Here is a 16,467-nt window from a genome sequence, read left to right on the forward strand (position 1 = left end):
CCCAGTGGGTCACCCATCATGGGATTACTCTCGCGCGCTACTCGCTTAACTTCGGAGTTCCGATGGAACTCGAAACCATTGAGCTCCCAAAAGGCCTCGTGCTAGGTAGATATAGGAATATACATATAAGGATCACTCTCTTGGGCGATTGGGATCTTACAATATTTCTGAAAAAAAGGAGTCAGAAAACCTTAAAATCCCCAAAAACCCTAATTTATATACTCCCAATCAAACGCAAAAAGAATAATCGACATATCATAAGACGCTTTCTGACGGCCAAATTCATCGTCAACGGAGGCGGTTGTTGACCGTCATTGTACCTCCATTTCGTGCCACCATGTTTGAGGCTTTCAAACGTCACTACTTGGTTTGTGGGCTTCAAATCGAGAGATATGGGGAGCGGAGAGAAAGGAAGAGTAGAGGAAGATGAAAGATTGTGGGTTTTCCATTGGAGAAGGAGAGAGGGGAGGGATGAGAGATGAGAGGAGAGCGCACGTGTAAGAGATTCAATCCCAATTTATCAAATATGAAACTGGAATATGAGACTGCATTTGTATGAAGAAAACCTCATGGTGGTGGGTTTCATGTAAAAAACACTTGGACAATTCCCCAATAAAAAAAATATGCATCTATAAGCATTGAAATTTTCGAATATGAAGAAGAAAATAACGAGTAGAAAAAGAAAAAAAAAAACCATTCAAGTTGTGCATATCATGGTATAGAATCTTTGTGGAAAAACATGTATATGAGAATAAATTATACGAAAACAAAATTAAGAGCATCATCAAGTCTATTGGTTGAGCACAAAAGAAACCTCCAAACCATGCAATGACTCTAGCTCATATAAAATCGAAAAATTCAAGAATCAAAAGTCTGTTAATAACGTGTTATGAATAAAGTATAGAAAAATATAGAGAAGAAGAGAGATTGGGAGGAGAAATTAGAGTGTCTCATTCATCTTATTAGATGGCCTATATATAGGCTTAGGATTTTTCATATTTACAACAATGAGAACTAACTATTAACATATTACGTAGAGCCCAAAATGTGGACAACCACTTTTCAAACAGGCCAGATGTGGTTCGGTTTAATTTAAAACCCGTTCTGTCCTGTTCTGTTTTATTTTTAGATGAGTCCGATCTCCCCAAGAATTGGGTTCGGACCCACCCTTGCCAACCTCTAAGGATTCGTGCCACGGATGTCCTTAAGTGATTCTTGCGTTGCCTGTCCCATCATCTTTAATGCTAATGGAATGCCCCCACATTTTTCTTTGACTTCCAATTTCAGATCTTCCAAGTCTGAGGGACCGGATGGAATTGAAATCCAATTATTCTTAACACCGTCCAGGTATATCGCCCAGAAGCTTTCATTATTTATCAGATCTTCCAAGTTTGAGGGTCTGGATGGAGTTCGATTATTCTCAAAAGCGTCCTTTAATATCGCCCATAAGCCTTCATCATCTGTCACATCTTCCAAGTTTGAGGGACTGGACGGAATCCGACCAACTGCGTCTATGAATATCGCCCAGCAGCTTTCATGATCCGAAAGGGGCAGAAGGTGATGTATATTTTCCTTCCCGACCATCATTTTAGCTATATCTTCATTCCGACTTGTGACTATGAGTCTTCCCCCATGCCCTTTTGGGAGTCCAAATGCAAGGCCGTCATCCCATTCCTTATCACGAGTCAAACACGAATCCAGCTGTCCACACCATGAGTCCGTCTCCCTGGCATGATCAAGCACGATCAGATACCTCTTGCCCATCAATTGCAGGCGAAGAGCATACAGCAGTCCCCCGAGGCCATGCTTCTCACAAACGGACTTGACCATCTCCTTTCCAACTCCGAGGTGCATCAACATTCTTTTGACAATTACTATTTTCGGAACCTCATTGTCGTCGTCATCCGGGTGTCTGGCCATGCACACCCAGATCCTCGGAAGGAATGTGTTTTTCACTTCTTGTTCGTTGAATAAGACCTGGCAAAGTGTTGTTTTTCCTATACCTTCCCTACCAACAATGCCTACTGCCCTGAACCGATCATCAGTTCCTTGCTGTAAAAGCAACTTCTTCATCAAAATCACATCATCATCAAATCCATAAACCTTGGATGCATCTAGTGAACGCGTAGTCCACCTCGAAAGCTCTCCACCCGTTGAGCTTGCTTGACCATTATTAGGTTGTGGATCGGTATTTCCATGCAATGATCTTTTATTATCCTTTATAAACTTGAGCTCCCTCTTGATCCTGTTTAAATCCCTTCTGATTCTGTTTATGGTGAGTAGCTCCTTGGGAGAGTTGAAACCGTGTTTTCTCGAAAGCATTTGGCACTCAGCCAAAACATTGTTGAGGTCGTAAAGCTTATTTCTGATGGATGAATCATGCAAGGATGAGCTGAAAATGTCATCAAGTAAAATTTTTATTTCTTGAAATTGGCTGTACTTTGGAATCTTAGAGATACTTTTGTCTCTCCCATCAAGTCCATTCCGGAACTTTTCCATTAGGTACTTTTCAATTTCTTGAGCCATAGAAGCAGCCTATGCAACTCCTTATCACTCGAAATTGTAACGACAACTGGAAAAATAAATAATTTAGAAATTTATGCATCTGGGTTTTATGTTACATAAGTAATGCAGACAGTTTAAGAACACAATATATGAAACCAAAGAAGAAAGAGAAATACTTGATGTGTTGGGTGGATTCGAAACTGAAAGTCCAAAACGCGAACAAGCTGTGGAGACTGCAGAGAAAGGAGGACTAACGAGTTTATGAGTCTCTTCACCTCAGTACTGTTCACATTTTCCAAATCAAACTTTACTTAAGTGTCATAAGAAATCTCATATGACAACAAAGAACGGAACAGAGAAGTAAATAAAAATAAGCCCAATTATTTAGGGAACATGATAGCCCAGAAAAAAGGTATGAAATGGAAGGCATCAGCTAAATAGTTGTACACGTAAATCACCTTTGGCATTTGTTTGGCAAGATTATGTAACCACCTTTGGCAGCCTTGTCACTCACTTATGTGCGTTGCCAAGTAATTCCTATATTGCACGCTTTGTTCCTGTTCCACAGTGCCAGAAGAAACATATCGAATCGTAAGAGCGCATCAATTCTGCAGAAGAAAAACAGAGATAAAGGCCTTAGTATACAAGTGTATACACTACAGAGAACATGAAAATGTAGGAAACAACAGTAACTGAAATATGAATTGTTCAATCCCTCTTTTCTTAAAGCCAATTGGTTTTAGTTCAATCGTTCCGCGGATCAAAATAGAAACCCTGGTTCCCATTTCTTTTTGAGTTGGACTATAAAATATCAAGTCCAAAGAAGTCTGAAACATTGTCCACTCTTTCTACTGCATATTTGAAACTCAAAGTGAAACACGAACCAAGTAGCGCATAAGAATAAGGACTCTGCAATTTCCTGTTCGGTTTTTTAATGTCCAAAAGGATGAGGCAACAACAGGTTGTTTATTCACTTCGTAACAAATGTCTAATGGTTGTTTAAGGTCTAAAATTAAGAGATTAACAAGGCCCAGCCATGAGAATTTCTCTTCAACCAGACAAGACGCCAAGTATAAACTTCAGAAAAGAGGAGGAATCCAAAATATTTGGATTTTACGCCAAATAATTCCAAAATTGTAACTAAAGAAAAGGAAAAGGAAGAAGGGAAAAAAATTCCAAAATTGCAACTAAAGAAAAGGAAAAGGAAAAAGGGGAAAAAAAAAAAGAAGAAGAAAACCAACTGGAGGGGTTAACCAAATTTGTTCAGAATAAATAGCGATACCGAGAACAAGATTAAACATTTAAGCAAAAACCAACTGGAGGGGTTAACCAAAGTTATTTGTTCAGAAGAAATAGCGATACTGAAAACAAGATTAAACATTAAAGCAAGCTCGTCTCCTTAGCGTTGTCGTGCAGAGCTTGGTTTTCAACTCTCAGACTTGCAGTTTCAACTCCACCATCAGGTTTTTGCTCTTTCTAATTTTCTTCATTATTTTGTGCACGATTATGTCTTTTCATCTGGTTAAAAATTTAAGTGTTAATTTGGTGCTTGTGGCTGTCGTTATCTCTTTTTTCCTAATTAATAAAACATTCATTGTCAATCAAAATTCTATGAAATTACCAGTTTAACTCTCTAATTCAAAACAAAATATGAATAAGGAATACAGGACAGAAATGTAATTTCACAAAAACAAATTTTGTTTTTTTTTTGTTTTTTTTTGAAAACCTCATCTGCATATAATCCTAACACATTTCCATTAAAAAATAAAAAATAAAAAAAAAAAAAAAAAAAAAAAACTTCCCACTCTCACATTCTCTATCACTCTCTTCCTCTCTCATTCTATTTCAAAAAAAAAAAAAAAAAAAAAAAAATTCTTACATACTTTGTATGCGCCCGTATGCTAGTTCTGATTGTGAGAGCTTTTTATTAGGTGATAAAAAGACAATTAAGCTGTACTGTTTTCTTGTGTAAATTTGCTTAATTTTTGTATTAATTTCTTAGAGATTTGTAGTATCATGATGCGGTTGAACAGAGATTGGTTAAGAAAAACCAAACAAAAATTTATATCGTGGAATTAAGACCTCAACAATTAGTACAAATTAATTGAAAACATTTAAATTTGGTCTACAATTAAGAATACATTTATACCACCTAACAATTTTTTTCGGTGTGCGTTTGAGATTCATTTAAAAAAACGAGGATAAATAAAATACGAATCAATAAACACTAAAATAAGGAAATGTTAGGTTCTCATCCCTCTTTTTTATATTTCATTGATTAAAATCTTATTTCTTTGCAATTTTTTTATCAAGATCCTTAGGTTTTAATGAATGTCATTATTTCAATAATAAAATATTTACATATTAGAATAATTAAATTAAATTTCTAAAATATATTAATTTAGTATTAGAAACGTTGCATTTGTACCCTTGTTGATTTAATATAAGAAATTTCTAAAATATGAACACAATTTTTTAATGTAAAATCTATAGATATACCCCTTTTTCAACTTCAAATGTACCCTTATTTAAAAATATAAAATAAAACATTTTATTTTGTGAAAAACTAAAAAATCTGATAAGTGTAAGACGAATTATCAATCTTTGTAAGATTATGGCGAGAAATTAATACTAAAATTTAATATTTTGTCTTTCAGTTAAAGTATTCAAATTAATAAAATTTTATATTAAGATTTTGGTATAATAAAATTTCAATCAAAATAATGTATCCATATGAATTTTTGGGTACATTACTATTTATGATTTCTTATTATTACATTTTTTTTATTCATTTATTCAATAAAAAATTTTGAAATTTTTTTTACTGTAGCTGTTTCATATTATTAAATTGTAATATAATTAATGAGGGACTTTAAATCTAGGATTTATATGCCACATATATAGACACACACAAAATGGGAATATAAACTTCATAAATGTCAAACTTATAGAAATATACATATTAATATTGATATTATGAGGTTTTCAAAGTCAAGGGAACTTTGAAGAAAAATTGAATACAATTAAAGTTTTAGTTAAAGAGTATTAGTGACTAGATACCAAATTCAAAGTCTCTTCTAAAATACCAAGACCGGTAGCATCCGACCCAAGCATCAAAAGATTAAGTACTCGAGCGGTCGTGTGACCTGAGCTAGGTGACATTGCTTCTGCTTTAGAAGAAGATATAAATTTCTTTTTACAATGTCATGGTGCGTTTGCTTGGCAATTTTCAGATGTCCACAGCCTCCTTCCTCTGTAGTTTCAGTTACTAGGACAGCTTGTCGGTGGTGGCCATTTCCATTTGCAGTGCACTGCCGTGGTGTGGGAGGCTATCTCCTCCATAGACAAAGACGCCGTGAACATATTTCTTCAAGGGTTTTTACGTAAGTTCATTCCTATAGACTTTAGACACATGTTTCCTACCAAATTTCAGATTATGGATTATTTCTTGCAACTTTTTTTATCAAGGTCCTTAGGTTTTAATGAATGTCATTATTTCAATAATAAAATATTTACATATTAGCATATTAAATTAAATTTCTAAAATATATTAATTTAGCATTAGAAACATTACATTTGGTATATTTATATTTATGGCTATACATTGTATCATATATTTTTATTTTTAGTTTGTACCCAATTTTAATTTGTAACCCTTTTTTAAATTTGTACTAAATTTCTTTTTATTTTTAAGTTGCACCCATATATTAATTTCTTTTTGTGCTATTTTCTTTAAAAGATTTAGTTGTAGTTTTTTTTAATTTTATTTTTTATTGTACCCATAATTTACCCATAATGTACCCATTCTACTTTATAAAATGTACCACTTCTTTATATGTAAAATGTACCTTTTTTTTTTTTTTTTTTTTTTTTTTTTTTTTTTTTTTTGTAAATGTACCCTTTTTTATTAAAATGAACCAAATTTTTTTAATGTAAAATCTATAAATGTACCCCTTTTTCAATTTCAAATGTACCCTTATTTAAAAATATAAAATAAAACATTTTATTTTGTGTAAAACTGACAAATCTGATAAGTGTAAGACGAATTATCAATCTTTGTAAGATTATAGGGAGAAATTAATACTAAAATTCAATATTTTGTCTTTCAATTAAAGTATTCAAATTAATAAAATTTTATTCAAAGATTTTGATGTAATAAAATTTCAATCAAAATAATGTATCCATATGAATTTTTGGGTACATTACTATATAGCTTATTAATTTATAATTTTTTAACACTATGGATACATTCTTTTGCTATTTATAATTTCATATTATTACATTGTTTTTATCATTTTGAATTTTGAATTTTTTTACTGTAGCCTTTCATATTATTACATTGTAATATAATGAGGGGGCGTTTGTTGCGCCGGACTATCTCGGACTGGATTAGCTTCAAGGACTAAGCTGGACTGGCTTAGACTAGACTAAACTGGACTAACTTAGTGAGCGTTTGGTGCAGTATTGGACTAAGAAGCTGGATAATAACAAATTCTAATATTATATTATTTAATATATAAATTATTAATATTTTATTATGATCTTATCTTTTTCTTCACCTTTTCCTACCATTTCCATCCCACTCTTTTCCTCTTCTCTCATTGTCCCACCCTTTCCCTCTTTTTTTCCTCTTAGACCTCTCAATTCATGTCTCTTTCTCATTCCTGGTCAAACTCCTTATTGATTCCAGTCTCTATTTCTCTGTCCTCCCTCCCTCTCTAGCTATGTGTTGTTTGAATGGAACCTCACGGCTCCAATTTTCCCGACGAGTTGCAGGTTTCCCGATGAGTTTTCCGGCCAACCCTCGTTAAATTGGATGAAGTTAGCACCGCCAAAAAATTCATAACCATCCCTAGACCGAGATCTTAGCTTTGAATGCTCGAATCTGTCATGGATTTGAAGAAGCCCAAACAAGCCGAGACTTCCAGGCCATTTTCCGGCCACATTTGACCACATTTTGGCCTTGATTCAGGTAAAATCGTAATCTTGTCACTCCCAGCTTCAATTTGGTATATTTTATATGAAAGTTGGTTGTGAAATGGATTTGAAAGAGAGTCGGAAAGTTAATGATTGATCTAGGTGACCGGAGATGACGACGAGTCTGTCGGGAGTGGTCGTTGAGCATGACGAGGACGAGAAAGAGAGGATAGTCTTAGCTAGTCCCATGGTTATTGGGGGGTCTCGCTAAGACCTCTTAGTGAAGGGTTTTGTCCATGCTTGTCCCCTTTAGTCTCATTAATGTTAGTCCCAGCATGGAACAAACACAGTATTGGACTAATAGCTAGTCCAGTCCAGTCCAGTCCAACTTAGTGAGGGCAAACAAACGCCCCCTGAGGGACTTTAAATCTAGGATTTATATGCCACATATATATACAAACACTTATGGGATTATAAATCTCATAAACGTCAAACATATAGAAATATGCATATTAATATTAGTATAATGAGGTTTTCAATGTCAAGGGACTATGATGAAAAATTGAATATTATTAAAGTTTTAGTTAAAGAGTGTTAGTAACTAGAGACCGAATCCAAAGTCTTCCCTAAAATAACAAGACCGGTAGCAGCCGACCCAAGCATCAAAAGATTAAGTACTCGAGCGGTCATGTGACTTGAGCTTGGTGACATTGCTTTAGCTTTAGAAGGAGATATAAATTTCTTTTTACAACCTAATGGCGCGTTTTCAAATTACAATATCACTTGCTAGGAAATAAAAATTTCTTTTACAACGTAATGGTGCGTTTTCTCGGCAATTTTCAAATGTCCACAGCCTCCTTCCTCTCCAGCTTCAGTTACTTGGACAGCTTGACGGTGGTGGCCATCTCCATTTGCAGTGCACTGCCGTGGTGTGCGAGGCTATCTCCTCCATAGACAAAGCCACCGTAAATATATTTCTTCAAAGGTTTTTACGTAAGTTCATTCACATAGATTTCAGACACATGTTTACGACCAAATTTCATATTATGGATTGTATTTAACATGAATTAATTCGATATGCCGAAAACTGGCTCATGTGTTAATGTTTTTCTGTTACTTTCTTTATAGTGATATTCTAAAATTCAGGACAACTTCTTTATTATCATCATATTGTAGTTTGAGCTCTCTAGATCAAGAAAGGATACTCCGTTTATTTCAAATATAAAATGGTTCTATTTTTCGGATCTACAATTCTTTAAATTTCGATACAAATGGTGAATAAATTGCTAAGTTATCAAAGTACTTGTGTGGCTTTGTACATATTTGTAATTTTGTATAAGCTCCCTTTGAAATCTGAATTCTGAACCATATAATTCAATTTAATCAAGCTTTAATATTCACCCGAAACCTTGCAATGCCATGACATATAATAGTTGAACAAAAAAATTTCTTTGTTTTTTAATTGCTGATTCGTGGTTTACCATCTACCATCTAGCAAGCTAATGAATGACTCGATTCAATGCAGGCTGCCCCGAAACTGCAAACCTGGTATCATTCCAATTTTAGCTACTCTCCGGTGAGGGGAAAACGGAGTTTCTTTTAACTTTTCAAGGAAGCATTTGCGTTTGCTTGCACTGAAGAAATAGGTATGTGAACATCTGATTGTACTTGGTTTCGTTTTTCCTTGGTGCTGATAACTCTGCTATTTTACTTTCTTCTGAGACTCTTTTTGTTTAATTTTTGGAGTCAGAAATGGCTTTAGGTTTGAAGGAACGGATAGAAAAGATACTGGAAACGCTGAAGAATGATGGTGTAACAACAATTGTTCTTGATGGTATGCGTGGAGAATGGAAAACGTGGACGGCAAGAGAGATAAGCATGAAGAGAGACTTAATCCAAGACAGTCTATGGGTGTATCTGAATAAACAATATGACAGCAGCTCTCTACTTGAGAACATTGCCGGCCAGCTATCTCTAATCTCTATTCATGAGGAATATGATGGTGACGAGGAGGAGGAGAACATGAGGCTGGAATTGAAACAAAGAATAGCCATCAAGCTTAAAGGATTGATATCCGCACATAAAGGAGACAAATATTTTCTACTAATTCTGGATGATGTTCCTTACGAGCAGTCTGTGAAAGACATTATCTCAGAACTGAAGAAGCTGCTGGGTTTGAATGATATGAGTTCTTTTAAGGTTTTAATAACTAGAGATGATGGTGACAAAAAGCACACCACAGAGGAGGAGCGCACCGCAGAGGAGGAGGAGGAGGAGGAGCACACTGCAGAGGAGCATGGAGCAATTCAGACCATCCACACATGGCTGCGCAGCATAAACGTAGATCAATTGTCTACACAAGAGTCCAAGCTTTTATTGAAAGAAAATATCAAGAAAGTAATTTCCGACTCTCCGGGCTTTGAAATCTTATCCAAGGTGATTGTGGAGATGAGAAAGTCCATGCCTAGTGAAATCATCGCGATAGCAAAAGCATTCAATTATGTTGAACATATTGGTTCTGGGGTTTGGTCATTGGAAAGTGTTTCGGAAGCAGCAGCTGATGATGAGGGAGCTGCAATAAATCTGCTACATCGTGCTTGGTATGACACATTGCCAAGCGGTGTTCGGGCAGACTGTTTTTGGCATAGCAAGCAATTTTTCAGCAATAATGTCTGTCTGCATTACAAAGAGTTGATCACTCATTGGATAATAGAAGGGTATGTTGGATGCATTGATCATATCGAGAAAGCCTATGAGCAAGGACATCGCGTTCTGATGGAGCTTATAGATCGTGGCATGCTAAGACGCCAGGAGGATAATATCATGGAAGGAATCTTTTCAAATATAGCTGATCACCGCTGTCGTGGGTTTACTGGGACTGCAAGCATGGGATTGGTTAATGTGTTTGCAAATTCCAAGTGGGAAGGTCTTGGGAGGCTTACACACACTGATGGTATGATAAAATCGCCGTGCAGTGCTAAAACCTGGGGAAAAGTCTCTACACTTGTGATGGATGGACGCTGCCTCAGTAGAGAAGTCCCTGAAAAATATTTTCAACCAATGCAGGAGCTCCGGATATTAACTATATTGAATCCCAGGTTCAGATCTCTACCCTTGTCCTTGACTAGCTTAAAGAACCTTTCTATTCTCGTGCTCAGATGCTGTGATCTCTTAGAGAAAATTGCTCGTCTCCGAGAACTTAAAAACTTAAATGTTCTTGAGATATCTGGTGCAACCTGCTTGGAGAAAATTGATGACGATCTTTTCACAGACATGCCTCACCTTCGAAGCCTTAACCTTTCTGGTGCCAATATCAAATCACTACCTGGTTCTCTCTTTCAAAAAACTAAACTACGGTGGCTCATCCTTAGAGGTTGTTCTCAATTGATAGAGCTTCCAAGCTTGAAATCATTTGAAAACCTCGAGGTGCTTGATCTTCATGGTGCTACATCTTTCAAAAAGTTTCAAGACAAAACCTTTGCTCCGCTTAAGAAACTTCAGTTAATTGATCTTTCCAATTCCCAAATTAGTCGCCTACCTTTTCTTCACAATCTTGGTGATCTCACTCGGCTTCTATTAGCTGGTTGCGGAAGCTTAAAAAGACTGCCCATCTTGAACACACTAACTCAGCTTCAAATTCTTGATCTTTCGGATGCTACAAGTTTACAAGAAATACAAAAAGAACCATTGGATGGCCTTAAAGTCCTTGATTTATCTCAGACTCAAATTAGTGGTCTGCCTTCAAGTGTAAGAAACCTTTCTGATCTTGTCTTAAGAGATTGTTCTCAGCTTGTAAAACTGCCCCCCATAGGAGCAACTAAAGAGCTTGAACAGCTTGACCTTTCCGGCTCAAGAAATCTGGCTGAAATTGAAGACAAATCCTTACAACATATGAGGTTCCTTCGAGTTCTCAACTTTTCGAAAGCCAAAGTAAAAGAATTACCATCTTTGTCCAACCTAGTTAACCTTCGCCAACTCCTGTTAATGGACTGTACGGTTCTAGAGAAACTGCCTGCGATGGAGGGCCTTCTCAGACTCCAGGCTCTCAATCTTTCTGGTTGTGTGGCATTGGTTGATTTGCCCCACCTGAATGCCCTTAAAAAATTAGAGATTCTTGACGTTTCAGGTTGTACGGCATTGAAAGGAATACATGAAAAGTCCTTTGAAAATATGTCATGCATTCGTACAATCAACCTCTCAGACTCTAAAATTGAGTTTCTACCTTCCCTTCCCAAAGCCAGAATCTTCTGTCATCTCATACTCAGAAATTGCAGCAACCTAAAAAAGCTCCCTCCTCTTGAACATCTGTCAAAACTTGAGGAACTTGATCTATGTGGTGCCATTTCTTTAGTTGACTTTGAAGCTGGGTTCTTGGAGCATATGCATGACCTTAGAATTCTCAACCTATGTGGAATCCCACTTACAATGCTACCGTCCATGTCCAGACTCACCAACCTCAGACAACTCGCACTAAAAGGTTGTTCGTCGCTGGAAACGGTGCAAAACCTTGAAGCACTAACACTACTTGAGATTCTTGATCTTTCTGGAACAGCAATTGGGAGTCTGCCACCTCTAAACACTTTTAGCAACCTCGTCCAGCTCTTGCTGAAAGATTGTTCACGGATACAAGAGTTGCAGCTGCTAGGATCACTTAGTCGTCTGGAGGTTCTGGATCTTTCAGGAAACAGAATGAAAAAATTTCCCTATGAGATATCTGAATTGACTAGTTTACAGTGCCTTTATCTTCCAGACGTGAGGAGTATGCATGATCTCGATGTTGGAAAGATAAGGCGTATACCACAAGAGGTCAACTGGGATGAATGTGGTATCTTTGAGCATGCTGATATCTTTTGTGACAATGACAAACCTTCCATATCTGTAAGTGGAACGGAAATTTTTCAGTTTTTGGACAAAAATCCCAAGGTGTGGGAAACAAAGTTCAAAAGATTTTGTTTCTTTGTAACCAAGAAGCAAGGTCAAGATGGAGATATCATCTGCTGCAAAGATGAAATTGTCAAAGATGTGTACTCAAGCACCAGACACTTGTGTTTTCCTGAAGAGCATGATCGGTCTTTGGAAATCCATGGATCATATAGTCTTCCTCATGGTTTCGAAAGTTTCCTCAAGCATTCCAACTGTATATCTTTGGTTGACAATGACATTATAAGTTGCCTATGTGATTTAGGTGCTGACGTTGTGGACGTAATGAAGGGCTGTTGGATAGAGAGATGCAGTAAAATTGAGAGCATTCTCTGTGGAGCCGAGGAAAATGTCAGACTGGGGAGAAGTTTAGAGATTCTATGGTTTTCGAACCTTCCGAAGTTGAGAAGTCTATACAATGGGAATGCAGAACCAAAGTGCTTTAGGAATCTTAAACATTTGTTTCTAGATTGTTGTCCAATGATTGTGAATGTCTTTCCCTCATCCCAGCTTCCAGAAAACCTCGAAATTCTCCATGTGCAATTTTGTGATAGATTGCAAACTTTGGTTGAATGTGATGCAGCATCTAAGTATACATTAAAAAGGTTAAGGACAGTGTATCTGTTGGAACTGCCAAAGTTGACGAGCATTGGGATTGAATTGCCAGATCAAGTGGATGTCGAAGCTATGGAATGCCCTAAGTTTACGAAGGACGCTCCTGCTATGGTTGACTAGGTCTGCAAGTAATCCTCAACTGGGGCAAGTTTCCAGATGCAGTTTATGTCTTGTTTGTGATTTGATTGTGCTATGTAATTGAACTGGTTATGTTTCCTGAGAGTAAGATGATTTATGAAACACCCGAATGATGCAATTGTTTTCCTTAAAAAAAAATTTCTTGTTCCCATACATCTTTATTTCATTCGGCATAGGTGTCATGCAGTTGACAGAAAAGCAGAAAATATCTGTTTCTAAATACGCAGGTTTTGGATGGAACTCAGGTACATACTGTTTCATTTTTCTTCTACTGTCATTCCCTTTTTTTTTCCTATGTGATTTCTCTTCTCAAATATGCGGGGTTCCGAATGCTGAGTTTTGTTGTTGCTGATTTTTATTCTTATAATGTCTAGTTAGAGGGACTGGAGTGTGTGCGTATTTGTTTTGATATGTCACGGAAATAAAGTGCATTCATTGCAGACGAAAAAATGGAAACTGCAACAAAAGCAGACTATGTCCTTACATTTTACGACACAGAATTGCAAGTAAAATTCGTTTTCTTCTGATGGATAGCGAATTTGTGCTTGCGACTCTCATTTCAACAGCTTGTGCACATTTTCGCCAGTTACCTTAACTCTGTTAAGTTCATTACTGCTTTGACATTTCCTCATTCAAGCGTCAAAGAGGCTTTTGGCTGATACGGCATTTGATTCCTAGCTCTCAGGTGGCTGTCACTGCAGTTATTCAACTCAAATATTAAATATCAAATGCCATGGTTATTTTATGTGCCTTCAAAACTTTCCACCATCTGTGCGACTAATCATACATTAATCAAGTCATGTATAGTTAACTTCAGATTTTCACAAAGAAAATACAACTTAAGATGCACTGCACAGAATGCTCTCCCCCTATCAGCAGGCACTTTTGGATTCTTTGCTTAGGTGACAAGTAAGAATAACAACTTTAAGTAATAAATAACGAAAGCTTTACCGAGCATGGCTTATACGGTTTATGCTAACATATATATATATATATATATTTGTGTGTGTGTGTTGTGTGTACTGCTTCTGAAGAGAGATCGATGGAGCTTCAACATTTTAGTCACAAGCATCCATTGATCTTCAAAGAAGAGCAGAAAAATGTCCAACACGACTTCTGCAATGCATGTGAGGACCACGTGCTAGGCCCTAGCTACATTTCCAACCAATGTAGCGGCGTTTTCCCCTTCATTCTCCATAAATCATGTGCAGAGCTACCCCCTGAAACTCTGCACCCATTGCACCCCAAACACCCACTTATTCTTACCACAGAACGATGCTGTTGTGTTGCATGTGGCCAAAACTGCAGCAACTCCAGCTTCTCTCTTATGGGTGTTCCGAGTGTAATTCAACCTCAACCTCAAGTGTACTTCCAATCCACGCATGATACTAAGAGACTTTTACGACCACAAATTCACCATCCTACAGAATAAAATGAAATCTAATTGTGATGTCTGTCTGTGGTGAAAATTTGACTGAAGACTACGAGTTTGACTCATTTTGCTTTCGCAACAGCTGCGACAGGTTTAGCATCTGCCAGCTCTTCGTCCATAGGGACTGCACGTCAATACCACGGCACATGAAAATAACCCCCCACAACACGCCCTTATGCTCACCTGGTTTTTTTTAACACACTTTCCCCCAAGACAAATTCTGTAGAGCACTTCAGTCAGGAACAGCATTTCTTCGCCTTAAGTGATGAGGTTGCAGAGGATGAAAGAAATATTACTTGTGACGGTTACAAGCAACCCATTACTGATCCCTTCTATAGGTGCACACAGCGAGAAGAGTCATGTAATTCCTTTCTCCACAAAAGATGTGCTCAATTACCTCAACAGATGATTCACCGACACTAGCTCACACTCCTCCCAAAGTCTCCATTTACTGACAGCAAGTTTCAGTGTTACATGTGAAGGCCACAAACCAAGGGTTTCGTACCATTTTAAGCAATGTGTCTTCTTTGTTGACCTCAGTTGAATCTCGGCTTCAGACTGTTACGCACGAGGCTCATGAGAACCCCCTCCACTCCAACAAAGGAGGTACATGCTCTTGCCAGGGTTGTGGTATATCTCGTAGCCTCTTCTCTTTAGTTGTATGAAATGCAACTTCCATCTCTGTATTTCATGTGTAAAACTACCTAAAACAGCTAGGCACAGATACGACACTCATTCTTTCAAGCTCACCTATGGTACTTAACCTAGTTACGAAGATGAATTTGACTATTTCTTTCGAAGTGCATATGGAAACAATCCAGGTGATGATGACGAACATTACTGTGAAATGTGCAAAGGAAAGTGAGATCCAAAGCATTGGTTCTACTACTGCGCAGAGTGTGAGTTCGAGAACCAGAACGCGCCCCCCCATCACCTCCCCCCCCCCCCCCCCACCAAGTTGGGGAACTAGGCCCATACCCGCTAAAGACAATTAACGAAAACGATAGGCCAGGACTGTATCAAACTTGTTGACAAGGGAAAGAGTGCCCTACCTTGTAAGGCAGGTGGCAAACCCACCTAGCTTTTGGTCTTCGAATGCTATCAGTGTAATCTGATAAACACCACACTCCGCACAGCCCGTCGGGAGGAAATTCAAACATCTCATCCTCACAACCTCTCCCTCAAGATTCTCTTGATTCCTTCGAGGATGCTGTTCAGTCATAGTCTTGCTATTGCTTGAATTTTACAGTTTTGGATTATGTATTTATCCCTTGCATTATCAGTTTGTTCAACTTCAAACTCTTCTTTGTAACCTTTATATAATGATGAATATACAGAAGCAAAGATTATTGAGCAGAACTATATTCAATCTTCACTTCCTTCGTCCTATGACTCAAACACATTTCGAAACCCTCATGGCTTTATCCCCTGTAAACACCATCTGCCACCCCCAACATGGCAATATTGCTTACTATAAAGTTGGATCACAACAATTATCCTTTATGGCGTGCACAGTTCATCCACTTCTTTGAAGCCGTGGCCTGCTTTGTTTCGTCAAAGGCTCCACTATCTGTCCTCCAGCCTTCTGTCTGATGATGAAGGGATCCAGCATGATCAGCTTGTTCTCTCATGGTTGGCGAGCTCTCGGACACCCAATGTTCTCTCTGTTAGAGAGTTATGCATCTTCCTCACATAACAGGGTGGTTCGGCTTCGTGGGGGAGCTCATGAACCAGAGTCGTGGTGACCTTTCCATCAGGGATTTTTATAACGGAATCAACTTGTTGGCTGATCAGCTTGCCCTTCGTGGCTACTTCAGAATAGAATGGCAGTATGAATAATCTTCTGTATTGATCATTGAAATATACAAGCTAGGCTAGAGTTCTTATACAAACTGTAAAGATATAATCACATCCCGTAATTCCTACAAATCAGCTAAGTA

General features: G+C 37.5%; 2 protein-coding genes across 3 annotated transcripts; one reads left to right on the top strand and one right to left on the bottom strand.

Moving 5' to 3' along the window:
• Positions 1–927: 927 nt before the first annotated feature.
• On the bottom strand, positions 928–3,378 carry LOC137712108 (putative disease resistance protein At5g45440). 2 transcript variants are annotated; one of them, XM_088683657.1, is made up of 3 exons: positions 2,964–3,378; positions 2,682–2,787; positions 928–2,572 (listed from the first exon to the last, which is right to left on the bottom strand). In XM_088683657.1, exon 3 carries the CDS (start codon positions 2,524–2,526, stop codon positions 1,180–1,182), a length of 1,347 nt encoding a protein of 448 aa, XP_088539783.1. In that variant the 5' UTR covers positions 2,527–2,572; positions 2,682–2,787; positions 2,964–3,378; the 3' UTR covers positions 928–1,179. The 2 variants fall into 2 exon arrangements, with proteins under 2 accessions (XP_088539783.1, XP_068307351.2); XM_068451250.2 differs by lacking the exon at positions 2,964–3,378 and having other exon boundaries at positions 2,682–2,956.
• Positions 3,379–3,804: 426 nt separating this feature from the next.
• Positions 3,805–13,246, top strand: LOC137712107 (putative disease resistance protein At4g19050). Its single transcript, XM_068451249.2, has 5 exons — positions 3,805–3,968; positions 5,739–5,888; positions 8,292–8,415; positions 8,948–9,068; positions 9,173–13,246. The coding sequence occupies exon 5, from the start codon at positions 9,175–9,177 to the stop codon at positions 13,075–13,077; it is 3,903 nt and encodes a 1,300-aa protein (XP_068307350.2). The 5' UTR covers positions 3,805–3,968; positions 5,739–5,888; positions 8,292–8,415; positions 8,948–9,068; positions 9,173–9,174; the 3' UTR covers positions 13,078–13,246.
• Positions 13,247–16,467: the final 3,221 nt, after the last annotated feature.

This window comes from Pyrus communis, chromosome 14 (assembly GCF_041283825.1).
Source record: "Pyrus communis isolate YQ-2024b chromosome 14, ASM4128382v1, whole genome shotgun sequence".
Classification (NCBI taxonomy): domain Eukaryota; kingdom Viridiplantae; phylum Streptophyta; class Magnoliopsida; order Rosales; family Rosaceae; genus Pyrus; species Pyrus communis.